The sequence below is a fragment of the Pleurodeles waltl genome, chromosome 1_2, assembly GCF_031143425.1.
Source record: "Pleurodeles waltl isolate 20211129_DDA chromosome 1_2, aPleWal1.hap1.20221129, whole genome shotgun sequence".
Classification (NCBI taxonomy): Eukaryota; Metazoa; Chordata; class Amphibia; order Caudata; family Salamandridae; genus Pleurodeles; species Pleurodeles waltl.
The window spans coordinates 924,805,788-924,828,118 of record NC_090437.1 but is presented as its reverse complement, the minus strand read 5'-3'; the positions used below and the strand labels follow the sequence as shown (position 1 = coordinate 924,828,118).

General features: G+C 44.8%; 1 protein-coding gene across 2 annotated transcripts in view; it reads right to left on the bottom strand.

The window, feature by feature from the left end:
- Positions 1–22,331, bottom strand: part of FRG1 (FSHD region gene 1) — a 129,040-nt gene that overhangs the window by 48,462 nt on the left and 58,247 nt on the right. For both annotated transcript variants that reach the window (XM_069200244.1, XM_069200252.1), the window contains exon 7: positions 13,090–13,194. In XM_069200244.1, coding sequence (XP_069056345.1) covers positions 13,090–13,194 — 105 coding nt within the window. The remainder of the gene's footprint in view (positions 1–13,089; positions 13,195–22,331) is intronic.

Sequence of the window (22,331 nt, the reverse complement as noted above, 5' to 3'; positions counted from 1 at the left end):
ATTGCCAGCAGAGAAATTAAATGAAATGAAATTAGATTTTAGAAAGCACACGTGTGTCAGAAGGAGTCATGGCGCTAAACAAAGACAGAAGAAAAGAGAAAGAAACCCCTACAATCTAAAAATAAAAAAAACAGGTTTTCATTTTTGTCCTAAAGGACTGTAGTGAGGTACGTGTCTTCAAATAGAGCAGGTGATGGGGGATCCTTGCTCCGATTGGCTCTTGGTGGGAAGTCAGACTAGAAAGGCTTACAGGCAGCTGCAGGGAGGAGAGTAGCGGACTGGTCAGACCAGGCAGTGAACTCTGGGACGTGGATACATGTTGCGTGGTGGGAGGAGCCAACTGATGCACAGAGGAGCAAAGCGCCGGAAGGCTGCGGTGAGATCCGTGTTTGCCCCTCACTGCTTACCTTCCTGATCATTGCTCCGTATCGCACCAGTAGAGGAGCAGGCGCAAGGTGCAAGGCACCAGAGGGTCGTAGCGGAGTGTTGCGTCTACCACGCACCGCGGTGTTTACTGCTCTGCACCATACTACATGCACTGCATCAAAAGGTCATGACGGTGAGGCCGAGAGGTGGTGGCAGTAACAATTCTCCCTGCGGTAGCTCGCGGCAGGTCGAAAGCTCCTCTCTAGCTCTTCCCCAGCACAGAAAAGCATTGCTTAGCTGCGCTCGCAGTGAAGAGAAAACGGAACCAGAACGGAATATGAACGGAGAAAGAGGGGAGCCCAGATCAGGTGTTGCAGGCGGACAGTAAGCAGGTTTGGAAGGTGTGTGGCGGGGGGGCCTTTGGTTACTCGTCCTCACCTTTCTTCCATTATCCCATCTGTTGGTACTTTGCCCTCTTTCTCTCCTGCTAACCACCCCTGATTTAACAGTTGCAGTAACAGGGCTGGAGTTGGCCCTTTCATTTGGCAGGCTTTTTCTTGGCATTTTCTGCTGTCTGGTTGCCTGGAATTTTTGACTGTTTGGAACCCTACAGAGTTATTGTGGCTACACTTTTGGACAGTCGTGTGGCAGGCTTTAGGCCGCATGTTCCCAGTGAAGTGCGGTGGCGGCTGCTGGTAGGTGGGTGTGTCTTGCACCCTTGCTGTGGATTTCTGCATGCCTGCATGTTCCATTGACTCACTGTTGACTCATTATAGTCTTGTATTTGGATAGTTTGTACGCCGCAGAAATCAAAGGTTTTACTACTAGTGCGCGAGTAGCGAAACCATTTTCATCCTTGTGACCAGTTGGCGCCAGTCGCAGTTGCCACCGTTGTCGTGTTCTCCGGACAGTATTAGGATGACTGCCAAAAAAATTGAGATCTGGAAGATTAATTACCACAAGATGTTGCCATTTTTGGGCATTTTAAAGGAAAAATCAATGTTTCAATCTTATTTTTTGCGTCCTGGAGAGGTCCAGGGTAAAACAGAAGTTGATTTATCCCCTTTGAGAAATAAACCTGAAAAAGAGGGAGCAGAACAGATGTAAATACTTTGTAACCCTTTGGTAGATGGGGCCTCATCTAATATTGTGTCTCTCGCTTTGAGTAATAACTTGTGTGCAGTGGCTAAAGAGCAGCTCAGTGTTGGTTCTTCAGGCCCGGATGTTTCTGGGCTACTGCGTGTGAGAAATCAGATGTCCCCACAAAAGTCCTGTTTTGGTGATGCCGCGCTGAAATTTGTATTTTCTCTCCCAGTGATATCACCTTGTTAAGTGGCCTCCCCTTCAGCTTCTTTGTCTTTTATAAACGCTATGCCACCCTCGCAAAGGAAAATAATCTCTTAGTAGTACACCTAGTATTAACCTTCCTTTTAGATCGACTCTCCTTACAGGTTCAGGCCCAGCGCTGTTGCTTAATCAAGCAGGCAATCCATCTAGTGATGTTTGCTTTTCTAGGACTCTTCAGTGTCTTGAGAGAATTTTGTCCTCCATCTTGCAACTGCTGGAAAAAATGACTGACCGCTCTGATCATATGTTTGACATATTAATAATAATTTTGAAAGAACTTCCAATGAAATGTGAGGGGTTTGATGTTTCTGTTGGAATGCAGCCCGGTTTTGTTGAAATGATTAGTAAATCTGATGTAGCACTGCAATTTGGTTGTCCAGCATCGAAATTACCAGCACCAGTGGATGAGCTCAAATCAGGGCCTGAGGAAGTGGATCTATCTTCACTAAAGCTCCTTTTTATAGAGAAAGATTGTTCCCCAGTTGCTGAATTAGACGTTGTAGGGAATCTAGAATCTCCTTGTTTATATCCTAGTGGTACAGAAGTGCTCCCAATTTTTTTTAATCACGGGGTACTGTTACTGCAGTTCCAGGGAAAAACAAAAAAGTTGGGAAAGGCTAAAATGTGAGCCTTCCCAGTTATTGGTTCCTGGGGAAAGAGTGCAGACCACCCCGGAGCAGGGGGGCATACAATTAGTAACTCATTCTGTGAGGAGGGTGGGGGTGATTCCAACAATGCAAATGTAGGTGTTCCTGCAAAGGTTGGTGAGCTTGGGGCGAAAAGGAAGTTATTTTGGCCAAAGAGGCCGAGAGAGACCCTTTAAAATTCAAGGTCATGGAACCAAATATTTTTCCAAAAGGGATAGAAAAGATCTTAGAAGGGAGATAAGGTCTCCTCTAGTGGCTATGGAGTCCATCACCTAAGGTCCGGGGCCCCAGAATACATCAGATAAGGCAAGCAATAGTAATCAAAATGATCAAGTCCCTCAGAATATAAATTATTATAATAATACAGAAGAAATTACATCTTTAGATTTTATTGCACTATTTGATCTTTTAACCCAGGTACGGCAACTCAGATTGGTCAGGAGCAGTGACTTAGAGTTGGTGGAATTGTTAGAGTTTGGTATGGAAAGGAAAACAAGGGTTAATTTTAAGTCAACTGTAATCGCAAACTTTATTTTGATGAATGGTGACTTTTTTGGTCCAAATGAATTTGTATTATTCCTTCTCGTCCTCAGATGAGCGGGCCATCTAGGTGTGTGTGTTTATGTTTGTGCGTTAGGTGGGGGGCAGAGCGGGGAGGGCGAGGGGGGTCGTCCGCACTATTGTCATGTGATCTTGGACAGTGGCTGAATGTTCTGATCAGAAGTTAGGTTTGTTATCCAGTAATGAAGATGTACCTAACAGGGCATGGCTTCCTGGCTGTTTAAACACAAGGAAACCTCTTGCTCCGAAATTATTGAAGAAGGGTGTTTAGTAGTACGTTGGAAAATATTAGAATTATTTCTTGGAATATTGCTGGCTGCTGGACTAACTTAGGGAAAATCTGGAATTTAGACATATTCGACCCCCAATAATCTGCCTACAAGAAACTTGGGCTCCTGCCCCTTTTGATGTTGAAAATGTTTACGTTATTAGCAGTCCGGCAAAAAAGTGGCTATGCTAATGGTGGTATAGCCACACTTCTGTCTACAAAATGCTCTTGGCTGTATCAAGTTTATAGCCATCATTCAAATCTGCTGCACTGCATTGTATTCCTAGAGCAGAATTGAGATAGATGTCCCCTTGCTCCTTTTATTTTGGCCAATTTGTATACTTTACCAGGTCAAGAAAACACTTACTTTGAGTTGCTTCTTTGATTATATTAGCATGGTAATGTCTAAGGTGGGGACCTCCAGGGTTCTAATTATGGGAGATGGTAATGCCACTATCTCTAATCACACCCTTGCTCTTTTTGCAGGTAAGACAAGGAAGGGAGCAGGTGTTAAATATACCAGCTGCTGTGCTCCCTCAATTCTCCAGGACAAACAGAAGGGGTGCTCTTCTCCTGGGAGTTTGTAGGGAACATGATTTTGTTGTTCTTAATGGGAGGCTCCAGAGTCATACTCCGGTGTGTTGTACTCATACCTCGGTAAAATCAGCAACGATTATTGATTACGTTATTAGTTCTTATATGGGTAAGAATGTCAATAGTGACCATAATATTATGCTTTCTACTATTATAGGGAAATTGGAATTTAGTCACCCTTGACAGTTAGATGATAATGAGGAAGTGCTCTTTGGTATCACAAATGGGAAGGTTTTATGGACTAAGAAAGACAAACAATGGCGCACTTCCAAATTAAGGAAAATTACTGAAAGTATGTCCTCCTCAAGTTGGTTACCGATCCATGCATTTGAGGAGGATATGTGGAAATTTGTGTGTAGAGTACCAACCCCAGAAGCTACCAACAGGAAGGAATACTTAATGCAGTCTAATAAGTTTAATAAAAGGTTCACTTTTAATAGGCTTATTAATCATCAGCAAAAAAGGCAATCTGTCCATTATTCCAAAGAGAAATAAATTAATTGCACGTTTAACAAGCATTTGCAATGCAAAGGTCTCACGTTTACTCGAATTAAAGCTTTTAGGGTTGTAAACTCCTAGCCGGATTTTTCTTGTCACATAAACTGAAAAAGTAAAACAGTTTCACACAAGCGAGCCGACTGCTACCATGAGCGCAAAGCAAACACACAAAAGGAAACAGAAGTCCGCTTGCAGTGAAAATTATCGGCAAAAGCGCAATTATCCAAGCAACCGCAAAAGTGTGATTATCCATGTAACCGGCAAAAGTGCAAATATCCATGTAACAGGGTCGATGTTATTGGAACACATTTTTTGTGTTCGACCAAAAAAAAAAAAGCCAAAGAGTGAAACAAAGCAGCATCTACCAAAATATCAAAGGGGCTGGTCCACCTAAAACTGATAGCATGCATATGTACATGGACAAAGAACAGGGAAATACTTGACTTGTTACAGGATACAAAATATTATTTTATGAAAATGAAATTGTGTCTTTGTCTGGGCACAGAATGGCTTAAACATAAGAATGGATGCAGGAAAATTAAGCGCTTGGTGTCCCTGACACTTAAGAATGCTACAGTCATGTCTATGCCTGGGCTTGGGGGGGAGGTGGGACTAATGGACTGGGCAGGCCCATGCATTATAAAGACCAATAGGACCACCATGGGACAGAGTGGAAGAGTCCTGGTTCTTTAAAATATGTAGTGGTGGGCCCACTGGCAACCCCTCCCCCGGTGCAATGTATCCACTGGGTTAAAGAGGGGGCACTGTATGGCCATAAAGATAGGGTGGTGGGTAGTTATAAAGTAAGGTTTCATTTTAATATGTATGTTAGCATAGGGTCAGTACACTTACTTTTGAATCTAGTTTACTCAATGTAGTGGTAATCTCAGAAGAGATAATCTCAACAGTGGTAATCCCAACAGTAGTAATCCCAACGGTGGTAATCCCAACGGTGGTAATCCCAACGGTGGTAATCCCAACGGTGGTAATCACAATCGTGGTAATCACAGCAGTGGTAATCACATCCCTGCAGTGGTAATCACATCCCTGCAGTGGTAATCACATCCCTGCAGTGGTAATCACATCCCTGCAGTGGTAATCCCTGCAGTGATAATTTCAATGGTGGCAATCTCAGCAGAGATAATCCCTGCACTGGTAATAGCGGAGGTAGTAATCACAGTAGTGATAACTTCAGCAGTGGTAACCCCTGCAGGGGTAATCTCAGAGGTAGTAATTACAGTAGTGGTAATCTCAGCAGTGGTAATCTCAGAGGTAGTAATCACAGTAGTGGTAATTATGCAGTGGTAATCTCAGTGGTAGTAATCACAGTAGTGGCAATCGTAGTAGTGGTAATCCCTGCAGTGGTAATCTCAGAGGTAGTAATCACAGTATTGGTAATTCAGCAGTGGTAATCCCTGCAGTGGTAATCTAAGCAGTAGTAATCACAGTAGTGGTAATCCCAGGAGTGGTAATCTCAGAGGGAGTAATCACAGTAGTAGTAATATCAGTAGTGGTACTCCCAGTGGTAGTAATCACAGCAGTGGTAATTTCAGCAGAAGTAATCCCTGCACTGGAAATCCTGGAGGTAGTAATCACAGTAGTGGTAACCTCAGGAGCGGTAATCTCAGCAGTGGTAACCCCTGCAGGGGTAATCTCAGAGGTAGTAATTACAGTAGTGGTAATCTCAGAGGTAGTAATCACAGTAGTGGTAATTATGCAGTGGTAATCCCTGCAGTGGTAATCTCAGAGGTAGTAATCACAGTATTGGTAATTCAGCAGTGGTAATCCCTGCAGTGGTAATCTAAGCAGTAGTAATCACAGTAGTGGTAATCTCAGAGGGAGTAATCACAGTAGTAGTAATATCAGTAGTGGTAATCCCAATGGTAGTAATCACAGCAGTGGTAATTTCAGCAGAAGTAATCCATGCACTGGGAATCCTGGAGGTAGTAATCACAGTAGTGGTAACCCCCGGAGCGGTAATCTCAGCAGTGGTAAACCCTGCAGTGGTAATCTCAGAGGCAGCAATCCTAGTAGTGGTAATCTCAGCAGTGGTAATACCTGCACTGATCATTTCAGATGTGGTAATCTAAGCAGTAGTAATCACAGTAGTGGTAATCCCAGTAGTGGTAATCTCAGAGAGAGTAATCACAGTAGTAGTAATATCGCTAGTGGTCCTCCCAGTGGTAGTAATAACAGCAGTGGTATTCCCTGCAGTGGTAATTTCAGCAGAAGTAATCCCTGCACTGGGAATCCTGGAGGTAGTAATCACAGTAGTGGTAACCTCAGGAGCGGTAATCTCAGCAGTGATAACTCCTGCAGGGGTAGTCTCAGAGGTAGTAATCACAGCAGTGGTAACCTCAGGAGCGGCTCATTTCAATGTAGTAGATTCTATGTAGCGGTATATGGACTCCGTTGTATTTTAGATGGTGACATACAACCCTTCGTGCTGGGTCCTCGGTCTGATATGTTCATTGCATTTGCGTGTGAATAACGCTCAAACATTTTCTGTTTACAGGGAACGAAAGTCAAGCTTGCAGTGAAATTTATTGGCAAAAGTGCAATTATCCATGAAGTCACAAAAGTGCAATTATCCATGTAACTGGGTCGATGTCATGCAAAGCGCTCAACTTCTACCCAGGAAATAAAGAGGAAAAATAGTGCAGAAACCATAGGGAAAACATGACGTCCCGTATGTTTTCAGTAGTTGGCCGGTGCGCTCGAGGCAGGCTTAACACCGAAGAGGCATGACGTATGCATGACTTCCACTAATGAAATCAAGCTAATTTTAAAAGGCAAACCGACGAACCAACGAAACAGATGGGCTTGACATAGGAGTGGTTAAAAGCTCACAGAGAGATTACAGCTTTGCGCTCGCCCCTAAAAGAACAAGCATTTGCAATGCACTAGGGTCTCGCATTTCTCCGAGTTGCAGCTATTAGCAGTTGTAAACTCCCAACCGGATTTTTCTTTTCACATTGAAAGAAAAAAAACAGCGCAAACGCGCTGCTACAGTTTACTCATAGTGAAACCTATCAGCAAAAGTGCAATTATCTACGTAACCGGCAAAAGTGCAATTAACTATGTAACATCGTCGATGTAATGCAAAGCGCTCGACTTCAGACAAGCGAGATCGCACTGTGAACAAAAGATAAAAAGTAGTCCGCAAACCGGACGGGAAACAGCGAGCCTCACATGTTTTCTGTACTTGGTCGCTGCGCTTGAGGAGGGCTAACCACCGGAAACGCCGTGACGTATGTGTGCCTTCCACTAATGAAAGCAAGCAGATTTTAACAGGCAAGCCCATGAACCAATGAAAGACACTGACGTGACGTGAACAGGGCTCCGAGCCCTTTTCTGACTCCTAAAGTGTCTCGCAAGCGAAACGCATGCACAAGCGAATGTGATGCAAGCTCGACCCCAAAAAGGACTAGATGGTTAAAAATCCATAAACGGCTTAGTTGTGATGATATCTGGATCAAGTTAACGGAAGCAGTAAAGCATAACAACGCAAAAGCTTTACGGAGAATTGTAGGGTAAATACTGGTTCTCTGGTTGAGCCCAAAATAAATAATATAAATAGCACAGAATGGCAGGACTATATAACTTCTTTATACGCCATGAATTCTCAGTCCTCTGATGGCTATATTAAAAAGCTTCAAGATGAAGGGGTAGCTAAGAGAATTTTCTTCTATTCACTCCCTTCGTGACAAGAAGTGCTGCTCCATCTTAAGGCTGCTAGAAATATGGGGGCCAGAAGACCAGATCAATTGCCTATCTCTATTATAAAATTAGATATGGATTGTTGGGCTAATTATTTATCTGCACTTTTTCGTTACTGTTATTCCACTGGGAGGGTTCCAAGCTTATGGAGGGGAAGTATTATGCTTCTGCTCCATAATAAGGGCTCTATAAACTCTCTGTGTAATTATAGGCAGATTACTTTATGTTACAGGAAAAATGTTTGCTAGATGCATCTTAAATGCCCTGCTAGAATGGGTAGAAGATAAAAATATCATTCCACTGGAACAAGCTGGGTTTCGACCTTAAATAACATAACTGTGATCCATTTGCTGTTGCAAAAATATGTGAAATGGAGGGAAATGCCTGTCAATGCTGCTTTTGTAGATTTTTCTACAGCTTTTGACCGTGTAGACAGGCAGATTCTTTGGAATAAATTGTATGCTATGGATATTTCCAGAAGCCTCTTAAAACGTATTATTGCCCTTCACACAGAAACTTGGTGCCATGTCATGTTAGGGGGTATGCGGGACAGAACTCTGAAAATCTCGACTAGAACATGGCTTAAACAGGGCTGCCTAATGACCCCTTTGCTTTTTTCTTTATATATGGCAGATTTACCCTTGGCGCTGAGTAAGACTGGTGGGGATGCCCTGAAATTAGGTGGTTACTCTTTGGGGACTCTTCTCCATGCGGATGATATTGCGTTATTGGATTTGACTCCTAAAGGCCTTCAGAAGCGTCTTGATGCTTTATCTGTTTAGTCTGATGCTCAGTTTCTGAAGGTTAATATAAATAAGATTAAAGTAATGAGAGGCTCTGTAAAAGGTTGCCTTTTACAGAGCCTGGGTGGGACAAAGGATATATTTGGTCCTTCATAAATATTCCTCTGAAGGTAGTAAAACCATACCCCTATTTGGGCAGAATTATTTCAGCTAATTTGGCAGATAAAGATCATATTGCCCTTATTTCAAATAAGGCTTATGTCCATGGAAATGCACTAAAATCACTTTACAGGGCAACAGGTTATACACCTTTTAAACATCTTTTAATGGTGTATAAAATGAAGGTTCCTTCCACTCTTGTCTATGCTGCCGAAACAAATAAAGTAAACTGTTGGCATTTTATGCATAAGGTGGAAGGTGAGATACTACTCTCTATTTCCACTTTAAATTCCATGGACTCGGTGGAAGCACTAAGATTAGAATTGGTGCGTATGTACATAAGAGTATTAGCAGCTATCTTGAGATGGTTCATTGTATTTCACAAGCTAATACCTTAAGGGGTGTTAAAGCTGTGTAAATTCTCCTTGATTATGCACTATCTGGACCTTTTTTTAATCTAATGTCCAATTTGCACTGGACCACGTTACGCTGTCAAAATTAGACATTCAGAACATAAGTTATGTTCATCTTAAATTATTTTTAAAGTGTTTTATGAAGAATTCTTCTGTCGTATGATAAGAATGTTTGTAATAATAATCCTTGTTTCGTTAATTTGATTCACTCATGCGAACCTGCTACCCCCATAGGTACATTTAAATTGTAATTTGGAGCACAGGGTGCGAAGGTGTATGTTGCTTTTTAGGTTGAATTGTTTGTCTCTGATGTCTAGGGAAGAAATAATTTGTAATTTTTGTCAACCAGATATATAGATGATTGAGCATGTTATTTTTGTTTGCCCAGCTTTAGGGGTACCACAACGGAGATTCCTAAAATCATTATTTAAAAGGCATAGAGTACGAACTGCAAAGGCTGCTATGGATTTGTTAAAGTGTCTGGTGAATGAATTAATGTGTGGAAAACTTTTTTACATTTTTTGTTCTTTTATGAATTTGTATTGACTTGATTTTATATACTGTAGATCTCGATGTAAGGTATAAATCTTTAACAAAGACCTAAACCTGAACCTGTCAGGCAAGACCGCCGGCTCCCTGATCCATGAGGTAAGTGGTCCCATGCCCTATGCCACTAAGAGGCTGGGCAGCGTGCATGGCATGGTGACTGGCGGGGAATGGACGATGATGGAGGCCGCTTCCATAGCCATAAAAGGGGCGAAAGGCAGACTGAAGGAGGTAAGGGGACGCTGCGAGGCCCAAGGACCTGGCTGTAATTCGAGAATCTTTAAAGCGCTCGAGCAGCAAGTCTGCCTTGTCTCCGAAGAAATGGGTGCCATGAAAGGGCATATCCATCAAATTAGCCTGGACATTCTCAGAAAGGCTGGATGTCCTCAGCCAGGCGTGGCGCCTCATTGCCACTGTTGACAAAACCGCTCCGCCTAACGAGTCGGTTGTGACCAGTCTGTAACGGATGGTGAACTTTGCTGTGTCTCTCCTATCTGCAACTGCCTAAGACAGCACAGCCCAGACCTGCTTAGGAACCTGTGGTACCATGTGCGCAACCGCATCCCATAGTGCGTGGAAGTAATGGCCAAAAAGGCATGCAGTGTTCACAGACTGCAAAGCTAGGCTGGTGGAAGAAAAAAAAAAAATCTTCTTCCAAGCCTTTTGGATTCCATCTCCGGGGTGCAGAAGGGAACCCGCCCTGGAAAGTGGAGGCTTGGATAACCAAGCTCTCAGGGGTGGGGTGTTGCATCAGAAACTTTGGGTCCCCTGGAGCAGGGTGATGGCAGCGGGCAATGGTCCTGTTCACAGGAGCCCCTGTGCTGGGTTTGGACCAGATACCCATGTGTTCTGAGGCGGAAGCTCCAGGTTGAAGCACCACTGTCAGGAGGTTAGACCTCACAGCACAGAACAGAACTCCAGGTCCAGGACCTCAGCTGCTCTTCTCACCACCACAGAATAGGACGCTCCCTCCTCCGTAGCCATGGTAGGGGGAAAAATAATTCCAGTATCTGGAGAAGTATCCAGTCCACTGGCTTCACCCAAATCTGTACAGCAGTCCATAGGGTCTTGGAGCTGGTATTCTAAAGGGCCCAGCAACCCCTCCTATTCCTCACCATAATTTAGCCCGTAAGAAAGGGGCTCAAGATCCGACATAGGAGTCAAAGCTCCTGCCTGAGACCGATTCGTACGATTTCCATCCAGCTCCGTGTCGGAGTAGGGTATAAGAATGGGGATGGCACCGCCTGTGGTCGTGGGCAACACCGGGAGCATAGGGACTGGTGTCAGGGAAGGTTGGAATGGTACGACCTATTTCAGATCCGGATCCAGGACCGGATTCATGGGTTCCTCTCGGCAGAGAGACCGAAGCCTCCGGCGCCGAACCCAAAGGGGCCCCTTACAACTCTGCAGGGCCTGAAGGTGCACCAGCAGAGTCGGACTGCCCAAAACTGAGGTGTGTGGCCTCTCAGAAATCTTTGAGTTGGGCAGGGGTCGCTCATCTCCCAGAAACTCAGGGACGTGTGGAGTAGGCCCAGGCACAGGCTCTACAGATTGAGGCCTAGAGCGCCAATGCTCCTGTCTTATCGGCTGACTGACTAGGCAAAATTGTAGAACGCTTCGACTTCTTCGATTTTTTTTCTTGCACCTCAACTTATCCAATTGCCCAGTGGACTTGGAGTGGGACAACGACAAAGGACTCCGCGTTCGATCCTGAGACCTTCCTCTCAACCAAGATCTTGACTTGCGTGGAGTTGAGTGTCAGGTGCCAGCAGCCTCAGGGACAGCTCCCTCAAAGCCTTGAGATGAATGGCCGATTCTAAGAGCACAATTTTGGATCATGGTCACGCTCCAGGCACCAAAGACACAGGAGGTGCAGATCTGTTACGGACATCTTCCGATGACAAGAACCACAGGGCTTGAACCCGGTCTTACTCAATGACATCCTCAACACACCAGGAGTTGAAAACTTGAAAAAATCTTTGACAAAAAGTCAGAAAAAAAACCCTGTAAAAAATAAAAATAAAGGGGGTAGCTCTCTTTGGAGCGGAAAGAAAAGAACCACACGTCAGCGAGCCAGGGTGGGGCCTGTATAGGACCTGTGATGTCTTATCTGGTTTGGACGATACCGACAATGGATGCAGAGCTGATCGATCCCACCTAACGGCACACAGGGGTACTGCTCAAGAAAAATCTCCGGATCCAGTCTGACATCTGGGGGCAAAGTCAAAGGTAAGTAATCTGCAACTAGAAGTCTCTATCAGATCAGTGAGCATATCACTGCATTTAATGGTGAGCATTCCACCGCATTTAATGGTGAGCGTATTACCGTTGGCACACTAAAGAATAATGCGTTTGTAGATTTGCTCTTGAATGGTGAGCGTATCACAGTGAACAAGCTCCCGTATGCCCAGGCAGTTCAGAACACTGCTGGAAGATAATGTACTCTTCATGTGTTTCGGGCCTATTTTAACACACTAGATGCTGTGTGGAAACGCTGCTGGATATCTCCTAGCTTGATCAGTGCTCACGAATCACACGCAAGAGGCTATGTGTGCATGTGGATGGGTGCGCGTGCAGCTGATCAGCACTGGTTAAAATTCTTTTTTTTTTTTTAAACTGGTATGGCACAAGGAGTTTGCATGCTCGTAAGAGTACACTAAATTCAGTCATAAAGTCTCTTCAACATGCGTCGCACAAAACACTGGCTTTCTTCTTTCTGGAGGTCTGCAATCGGTCAGGTGAACACTTCAAAAGACCTCATGGCTGCTCCTGCTCCCAGTCATCACCAATATATAGTTAAGAATGTACTCCAGTACAAGCTTGACAGGTACGTTAAGTGTAATACTTCTTGAAAGGAGCAGCCAAACGATCACTGCCAACAACACAGAGGTTCATCTCAAATCCTAACTGCTATATCAGAACACACTCAACCTTCTACACTCAACATTCGACCCACACCATTCCACCCACATCCTGCCCCCTCCCAGGTTCAGAATGCAGAACACAGCAAGGATGACATGATCAAAAAGGGCTAGGAAGCTTTACTTCGAACTTATGTACTACGCAAAAATACAAATATGCGTTCCATACGAAATGTTGATCCACACTGAAAAACATATTTGGTGACGTTTAATGTTGTGCACCATTCAGTGGTTCTGAGTGCGTTTTAAAAAATAAATGGATGAAGCTCTTCATATGTAAACATAACTGCTAGACATAAATGTTACCTTGATAATTTCTTCTTCACCTGCAGTCCGACTGTGCGCCACTATATCTCCTTCCTCATTGTAGCTGATAAAACCGCTATTTGACGCCATTAGAGCAATTTTACCCTGCATAAAACAATTAAGATCGACAAGGATATCAAACTGAATGAAAAGGTGATGTGTCAATTCATAGTACAACATGATAATATGGAGTTTGCTCTCCAAGAGTGCCTTTTGGTGCTACTGACAGATAAGGGATCTTTATTATGTAGAAAATAAAACAGTTCCCAGTAGTAACCCTTTCATCCACCATGGCTGCGGCTGAGTGAACTACTGGGATTTGAACATGTGACCATGAGATGAAACAGATGTCTGCAGTGGATGCATTACTCCACTGACCTAGTACAATAATTAGCAACATACTGCCAAACTGTAACAACCAGGGAAAATATAATCTTTAGAAATTCAGTAACTACTGGTAAAAAATGAGAGACCTTAAGATTTACATACAAATTTGGGAAGATGACAGATACACACAATGCAGCTCAAAATAAAAAGCAAAACATCCGATGAGCTAATGTGCCTGCATTTAGAGGTTTCAAAGTGGAATACAACATACGTGAATACAGAAAGTTGAAAGTTTTACCTAAAAAGTGATGTATTCTATATTCAGGATGGTGTCCCTCTATTATCTCCCAAAACTGTCAGTATCCAGAAATTGCAAGAAATAAAGTAGCATGGAGTCAGAAATGGCACATCATCTTACTAATGTTTATTTTGTGGTTAAGTGAGTGAGAGAAAGTTAGGTACCTACAACTACAGTTCTCCAACTTTGATATTTTTTTTTTAATAGATGTACATGCTTGAATATAGGGAACTTAAATGATTCACAATCCTACAAGAGGACTCTGGATTTATAAAGACACGCTTCTCTCGATACCTGCAAATTATACACATATTGAAGCCATCTTTGGACAATTTAGGCAATATACCAGAATCTAATCCACTTAACAATGGTACTATTCCCTGATTAAAAAAATATATCACACATGTACAAAACATTAGTAATACATAGTCGTTCTCCTTCCCCCCCCACTATCAACACATATAAGAAAGGCATGCACAGGTTTAGTAAACAAGTTTAAGTGAAATGTAGATCTGAAAAGTTATAGAATGGGCTCTGATCATGGCAGTTTAACAGAAGACCAGACATATTTAAGAGATTGTTTCTGCTATGCCCTTTAAAACATGAAGGGCCTGATTTATAACTCAGAGGCAGGCGGACGGTTTACTGTCACAACCGTGACTGATATTCCATCCACTGAAATCTTAATTCCATAGAAGATAATGGGATTTAGCTTTTGGCGGATGGGATTTCTGTCACCGTTGTGAAGGCATAACCCGTACGCCAAGTTCTAAATCACACCCTAAGTTTCCTTAAAGAGGATAGTACTTGCTTAAAAGCCACACAAAGTCAGGCTTATTTTATTTATATATTAGTTTGAGACTTTTAAAAGCAGGATGTGCAAAAATAAACTCTGTGACTGTAGGGAGCTGGCTACCAATGTAGTGTACCAAATACAGTGGTACGCTACGCAGATAGTACAGGCGACCCGTATTGGTTTACAGGGGTAAAAGTGATAATCCCAAAAGCTTTCTTCCGTGGCAGTGTGGGCGAGCAGTTAAGCTTATCAGAGGGTAGCGCTAAGTATTTGTTGTATACAGAGTCAATAAATGAGACCTACACACAAGAAGGAACTCAAGACCAATGTTTAGAAAAATAGTTACTTTGTTTACATTATGTTTCAAGACCAGAATATTTTACGAAAATGAATACTGTTGCAATCTGTGTTGACTTAGCAAGTATGTAACACTTTTACTCAAATGCGCTTTTAAGCAGTAAAGGTTCCAAAGTACTTTTACTGCAAAGTGGTCCCTGCAAACAGTTCTCGGGATCCCCTGTAGGTAGTAGGGTGCCAGGGGTGTAAGGCCACAAGCAAGACCAGCAGTACAGGTTTACCTACCCTGGGGAGTTCGGGTGCAGCTGTGTAATTTGAGTTGGGTGTCCTGAGCACCACACACTTGGCGATGAGGGGAGCCACCTAGAAAGAGAAGGCAATGGGGAACTTGGTGATAGGCCTGTGAGCTCATAATTGGGGGAGGGGGGAGCTCAGTCAGTGGGGGTCCTGGGAGTTAGAGAACACTGTTGGATGTTGTGGGACCGGCCAGGGAGCTTGGGTGCAGCAGCTTTTTGTCGTCAGTGCTCCTGCGTCAAAACGCCCACAGTTCTTTGGAGGACCTGCAAAAAGAGGGACCAAATAATGCAGCTGAACAACTCTAGAAGATGTCCTTTGCAATGCTGACGTCCCTCAACAGGTGGTCTTCGGATGTGGCGTTGGAATCTGGGTTGCATCTCAACAAGCCTTGGTAGTTGCAAGGGGTCCTGTACCCCAGGTATTGGCGCAGCTCAGCTCCAGTTGAGCTGGATGTCTTATCACATGGAGGGGAGACTGGACTGGTCTCTTGGAGTATGGTGACCTCCACCTGGACAACTGCTGCATTGGTGGGCCCGGTGCTCAGCAGAATGGTGAACCGGACATTGCGGGTGGTGCCTGCAAAAAGCAGGGAAGTGGCTCCTCCACTTCAAGGGAGACGCTGACAGACTGGCAAAATGCTGGAGAAACCTGAGGCTTTTGGAGTCTCCACAGTTGCAGGACGAGTCTAGACGTTGCGATTGTCTGGCCAGGAGCAGGTAGGCAGGCACGGTTTGCACCAAAAGTCCACCAGTCGTCCACAATACTCGCTCCTTTTGCTCTTCTTGATCCTCTCTTCTTTGGGTGAGACAAATCTGTTCTTCTGGTGTCAGGAGGCCACCTAAGTACTCAATTAAGGGGCATTGAGGGTAGTGTAGAGTAGTAGCCTACCCTTCCCCTTGGGGAGACTACACCCCCTAAATGACCACTTCCTGTGGGAAGTGGGCATAACTCTGTACCAGAATTCCTAGTTCACCAAAAACAAGATAGTAGAACCCTTCCACTTTGGGTAGCCCATCACAGGGGTGTGGCTAGCCCCAGGGTGGTACCCGCCTACTGCCTAACTAATTTTTCCGCCTGTTCTGATTCCAAGTGGGCCTCAGGGGAGGTGGGTGGCCACTCCCAGGTCTGGGGAAGTCCGGGTCGCATACCAAAGGCAACAGGGTCCAATGTCCCCGCCTTGGTATGCAGATTCACTAGCCATCCTGCTGGAGTAGGTGATAAATTCCTCCGGAGTAGGCATTTTTTCTGGCCTCTGAGAGCACAGACTCTTACCCCCAGTGGATCAGAAACATGCCTATGGTGGCAGGCTGATCGTAACATGTCAGCCAGCACACTACCAGACTAGTAGCAGGGGTGTGGAATATAATAAAATATCTACTTGTCCATGGGACAGGCTGTTTCATAAATCTACTTGTCCTGTAAAAACATCTACTTGTCCCTTTGGTGCAGCTTAGTGTGGTGACAAATTATGGCAGCAATCTCATTATATAAAAGCCCTGATAATAGCCTCAGTGATTATGCCAGGGCGAATACTATAGTAGGGCTTGAATACTAGCAAATTCCTTATTTTGTCACCTTTTTGCAGATCTACATACCGGGGCGGGAGGAAACAGCAAGGGATAGTTCCAGGGTTGAAATGCCTCCGAGTCTGTGCAAACCTACTTACTTGCGTGTTTTAAGGATTTTCACCAGATCGTCTCTAATCTTTTCCCATACTGAGAAAGGTTGGAAATTTACTGTTAACAAGGACAGAAGTAGAAGTTCTTCCAGGGCAGGGAAAAAGTGGTTGGCGAGAAAGTGAACATATAAATGCTCAACAGATTTTTGCATGAGCAAATCTACACATGCATATTTGCTCGTGCTAAAATACAGTTCACAAATATTTTCTAGGAGTACGATTTCCTGGTCTACCTATGTAAATTCTTGTGAATTAGTGAAAGCCATAATTCTGCACTAATGCGTAGACATGTACCAGGGGTGCACTTTTGTGACTTTCTTCAAGATTTGGGCCTCGAACTAAGTCTGGCGTTAACCAAGACCTTTTGTTTTCATTAAAATTCTATTTCTCTGTATATCTGTCTATCAGTTGGCTTTACTGTGAGTGACAGCAATCTGCTCTTTCATAAAGAGCATATTGGCACACAAAGTAGTTTTGTTCAGTTGCCAGGAACTATTGTGGCAACGTGTGCTTTTTGAGACCAAAAAATATTTGTGCTTTTTGCCAATGTTCGTTACAATGGTGAGGGCCTGGCAGCTCTCACAACAATAACGTTTTTGAAAAGCCATTTGAAAACAAGACACACATTGACAAAAACAAAAGACTGACCACCAAAGGCAGATCGGTTGGCTTTGCCAATGCTTGTTTATTTTTAAGTTTCCCATAATCTTGTTGAAACTGGTTACATTAACCTTCCATTTAAATATTTTTTGGAAATACTAGCAGGCATCCACACATTTTACTAAACGATTCTTTAAAGAAATGGTGCTTAAAATTTCACAATAATTTAGCAAAACGTTTTTTTTTATCCTAGTTGCATGTTTTTTCTGAACGCTTTATTTTGAAAGCAAATAATCATCAGTCTTGCTTACAGGCTTCTGCAAATATTTGCATCTAATCAGAGAGCATTCTGGGAGTATTATACGTAGCCTCATATTGTTAAATTATTCAAACGTGTGTACACATTTATTTACTGGAAGCACTGTCTTTAGTGTAGTTCAACTTTACAAAACTTATTTACAGTGTTCACTCTAATAATAGAGGCTCTGCATTAATGAACCATAAATATAAGTTTGAACAGTATGAACATATAAACACAAATATTACCTAGACTGCAGACATTTCCTGTAGGAAATTAGCCTCTTTCTAACTTGGTTACCCCCACTTTTTGCGTGTTTGTCAGTGTGTTTGACTGTGTTCACTGGGATCCTGCTAACCAGGGCGCCAGTGAATTCGCTCTTTCCTCTAAATTTGGTTGCTGGTAACTTTTTCTTCCCACAATTGGCATATTGGTCCCCCCATGTAAGTCCCTAGTATATGGTACCTAGATACGCAGGGCATTGGGGTTCCAGGGGATCCCTATGGGCTGCAGCAGTTATTCTGCCACCAATGGGAGTCCATGCAAAGGGTTCTACAGGCCTGCCAATGCAGCCGGCGTAAAACGGGTGCATGCACCTGTTTTCACAACAGGTCACTACACCACTACACCAGGTCACTATAAGTCACCCCTATGGTAGGCCCTCTCAGCCCAGAGGGCAGGGTGCAGGTACCTGGGCGTGAGGGGGCACGGGTGTAGACTGCGACCCTGCCACTAGCATCCTCAGTACATGCGGGACTCTCAGCACTTTGGAACAGGGGCTGACCCAGAAGGCTGCTATTGGAGGGAATCATCCCCCCCCAAAGCCACGAATGCTGCACTTGATTCGGCCCTCCCTGAGGTGGTGGCTTTATAAGCTGTCACTGGCCCCCGACATTGCTCTCCTGTTGATTCCTGTCACTGTACCCTGTATCTTGATTAATAGCTGCTGCATATACTATATCTCTCCTCTAATATTCTGTTCCTTTACAGTTTTGTTTACTGTTGTAGAATGGGTCGCACTACAGTGCCCGAGGGCTACCTGAACATGTCCCCTGTTTTATGGGTTGCGTTTTGGTTGGGGTGCGTTTTGTGCAACAGTCAGAAAGAGGCTAGGTCTCAAGTGCCCCCGTTGGCCTCACCCTGATGTTCGCACTACAACAGGCACTTCTTGTTTCTGAAGCACAGGGGAGGCGATGGGGATTGGTTTTGGCATTGTTTGTGTTATCTTGTTTTTTTCTTTTGCATCTCATTGTAGGCACATACACTGCCATTCTTGCTTCTTGGCTGCCTCCCCCGCACTTCATGCATGCCTTCGTCACAGACCCTAATGGCGACGGATCTCCCTAAAACCGATAAGCTTGGGTCCCTGCGGTTCCTCACTTGGAATGTCAACGGATTACTTGATAAAAATCAAACGGGGTGCGGTCTACAGGGCTGACCCGGAGGGCGGGCACAGACTTCTGTGCTTTTACAGGAAACTCATTTAGTGGGAAGCTACTGTTCCTTTCTAGCCCGGCTGAGATTGGAGCGAGTGTTTCACTGTGGGTTTCATAGGGGATCCAGGGGTATAGCTATACTCATCAGGTGCAATGTCCCATTTCACCATATTCTGATCTGGCACAATGCCCAAGGTCGCTATGTTGTGATCACTGGCCTCCTTAGGGGCAAGCCATTTTCCCTCCTCGAAGTGTACGGACCCTTCGCCCCATCTGAGGTGCTCTTTTGCGCCATATGTGCGGTTGTTCTGGAGTTCCCTGAAGGGCCCTGGCTAATTTGGCAGGGGGGGGGAGACACAAACTGTGTCACTTCTACACACAGACTGCTGATCTGGGGACCTCCTCCCCCGCAGACCCCCCTGACACAATACATTGACACAGTGGGTTTGCTGGATGCCTGGCGGTTTTGTCACCCCACGGAGAGGGAATTTGCATTCTTCTCAGGGGGTACATCGATCCTTTTCCCAGCTTGATTTTCTTTTGCCTAAAACCCAGGGTCACATAAGGCTGCACAGCCTGTCAGATCATTCGTCTGCTGAGTTGGGAATGATAATGGGAGAAAGGAAGGGACCACCTTAGTGGTGGCTGAGCAATTGGACCCTGGTGGATGTCCTTTTTAGATTGGCCCTTCATGACACCACTTCTGAAACTTTTTTCATAACAAGGGCTTGGTTTCCTCACCCGGGGCTCCTGTGTGAGGCTTGGAAGGCCACAACGCAGGGTTTTATTAATAGTTATCGGGCAGCCCACAGAGACCGCACGGACACTGAGGTGGAAGAGTTGGAGGTGCTTCTTCTTGACCTGGAGGCTCACTATCTGGCCTCCCCATACCCAGGGTTCTTTTGGGACTCACTACATGCCGGAACCATTCTACGTCAGACCCAGATGGAGGAGGAGTGCTCGGCGTGGATTTCGACTCAGTCACTTTTATCAATGGGGGGACAAAACCAGCAAAACCAGTCATTGGATTTGCTCTACCGCACTCTTGTGGGACCGGATCCCAGGAGTCCTCCATACCTTTGAGAAACGTGTGTCCGGTGATTGGACAACTGTCGGCGCATTTGCTGGTTACTATAGTACGCTGAATGCCAAGCAAGACACAGAGTCCCTCTAAGGTGGAATTGTTTGTTTGGGTCCTCCCTTCCCGTACCCTCTCTCCACATGATAGTGAAACTTTAGAGTCGGACATCACAGTGGAGGAGTTGGAGGCTGCCTTGATACAGCTGCGTCTGGGGAAGTTGCCAGGTTCGGAAGGCACTGAATTCACTTGGGGGCTCACAGGTCCCCATTTGTTAGTCATTTTTTTCGAGAGACTCTGAAGGGAAGACTACTACTTCTGGCCATGAGGACCGCAGAAATTATAGTTCTTCTCAAGCCACATCACCCATCGGAGAACTGTAGGTCTTACTGCCCGATCTCGCTTCTCAACATCGAGGTCAGAATGGGCCAAGGCACTGGCTAATAGGTAGATCAAGTTTATATCCAATTTGTATGTTACTCCCGACGAGACCCTGACTTGGGTGAATACACAACTGCAAATGGACAGACTAATGGCAGACCTGAAGCACTGGGAGACATTGCCCCTTTCTCTTCTTGGCTGGTCGCCCACCTTTTAAGATCGTGGCCCTTCCCCGAATTTTGTATCAGCTCCAATACTTCCCATTTCCTGTGAATATGTCCCACTATTCCCATATTGAAACTTGTTTGCGTAGCTTTTTATGGGAGTCTGGTCCCTCCTGAATCGCCCCCTCTAAATGTTATAAATCTACATATGGCAGGGCATTGCCACCAGTCCCACTACAGCACTGCACAACTGACTGTCCTCCTGAATGACTGGTGTTCGGTGTCTTCGTGATCCGGCTCATGCGTCCGAGGTACGTGTGCTTGGCTCACCGACTCTGTTGTATAGGGGCCTGGTTCCTCAAGACCTCCCCCTGGCAACCAGAGTGATCCTTGCGATATAGAGGACAAGTCGCTCCATGGGACAGGAGGATGGCTCACTGGGGAGACCCCCTTGTCGGAGGGCACCACCCTGCCTCCAGTGGCTGAGCTGCAGGGGTTCAAGCACTGGGATTAAATTGAAATCTACAAGCTGGACAATGTTCTTCATGGGATCTTGACTGAATCCTTCTCTGGCTTCTCCTCAGGAAGCGGCTTTAGCTTCCTGATACCGCTTTATTGAGCTGAGCTATTTACACAGGATCTATTACACTAGGGAGAGGTTATGGAGGAGGGTCCTTATCACATCTTGTTGTATGAGTTGTCGAACTGTAATGAGAGGCTTTATACATACTGTACACACTGTATGGGGCTTTGCTGTTCTTGCCCCCTTCTGGGACAGGGTCTTTGACTGCTTAGGGCAAGTGCTGTGCTGGGCCTTTCCTTGCCGCCGTCTCTTAGGTGTGCCCTGCTGCACATGTCGGAAGACGTGGGTGCAAAGTGCATGCGCTCTTGTGGTTGGGACCTACTGTGGCCAAGTGTGACATTGTGAGGGCCTGGAAGGAGAGACTGAACCCCTCCTTAGAGGTTTAGACGGAAGGTTTAGACCATTGCCTAAGCCTTGAATGTCCTGTTTATATTGCTAGGGGTTGCCCAAATAGATATTACAAACTGTGGGAGTGCTGGGCAGCTTACCGGGGGATACATTTGGAACCATTTCCTCAGGTGGGGAGTTCTCTGGAGGCCAAAATTAGAGATGTTGTATCTTGAATAAGGTTTGGGGTAGGGATGGGTGTGGGGGCGGAGGCAGGTGTTAAAACAACACCAACAAAGCATCCACTGGTAGCATTACCTCTGGCTAGAGTTCAGGGCCAAAGAAAAGAGAGGAACATTTTAGTGTATTATTTGTTTTTCTTTTAGTGTTTTATGTCGGTAGTCGCTACTGGCCATCCTGCTTGGCTAGACTGGCTATTTTGTTCCTTTTGTAAATGTGTGCATTATTGGATATTTATGTTTACTGTACTGCCCTTTCCTTTGAAGTTATACTAAAGAAGTCTTGGTAAAAAAAAGAATGCTCATCAGGAGTTAACGTTTGAGGAAAAAGGTAGAGGGAGCAGTTGGAAGCCTATGGAAAGAGGCTACTATACACACACCGGACAGCTAGATCACAGAAAAAGCCTAATTGAACTGAAGGGTAGAGCTCAGGATAGATTACA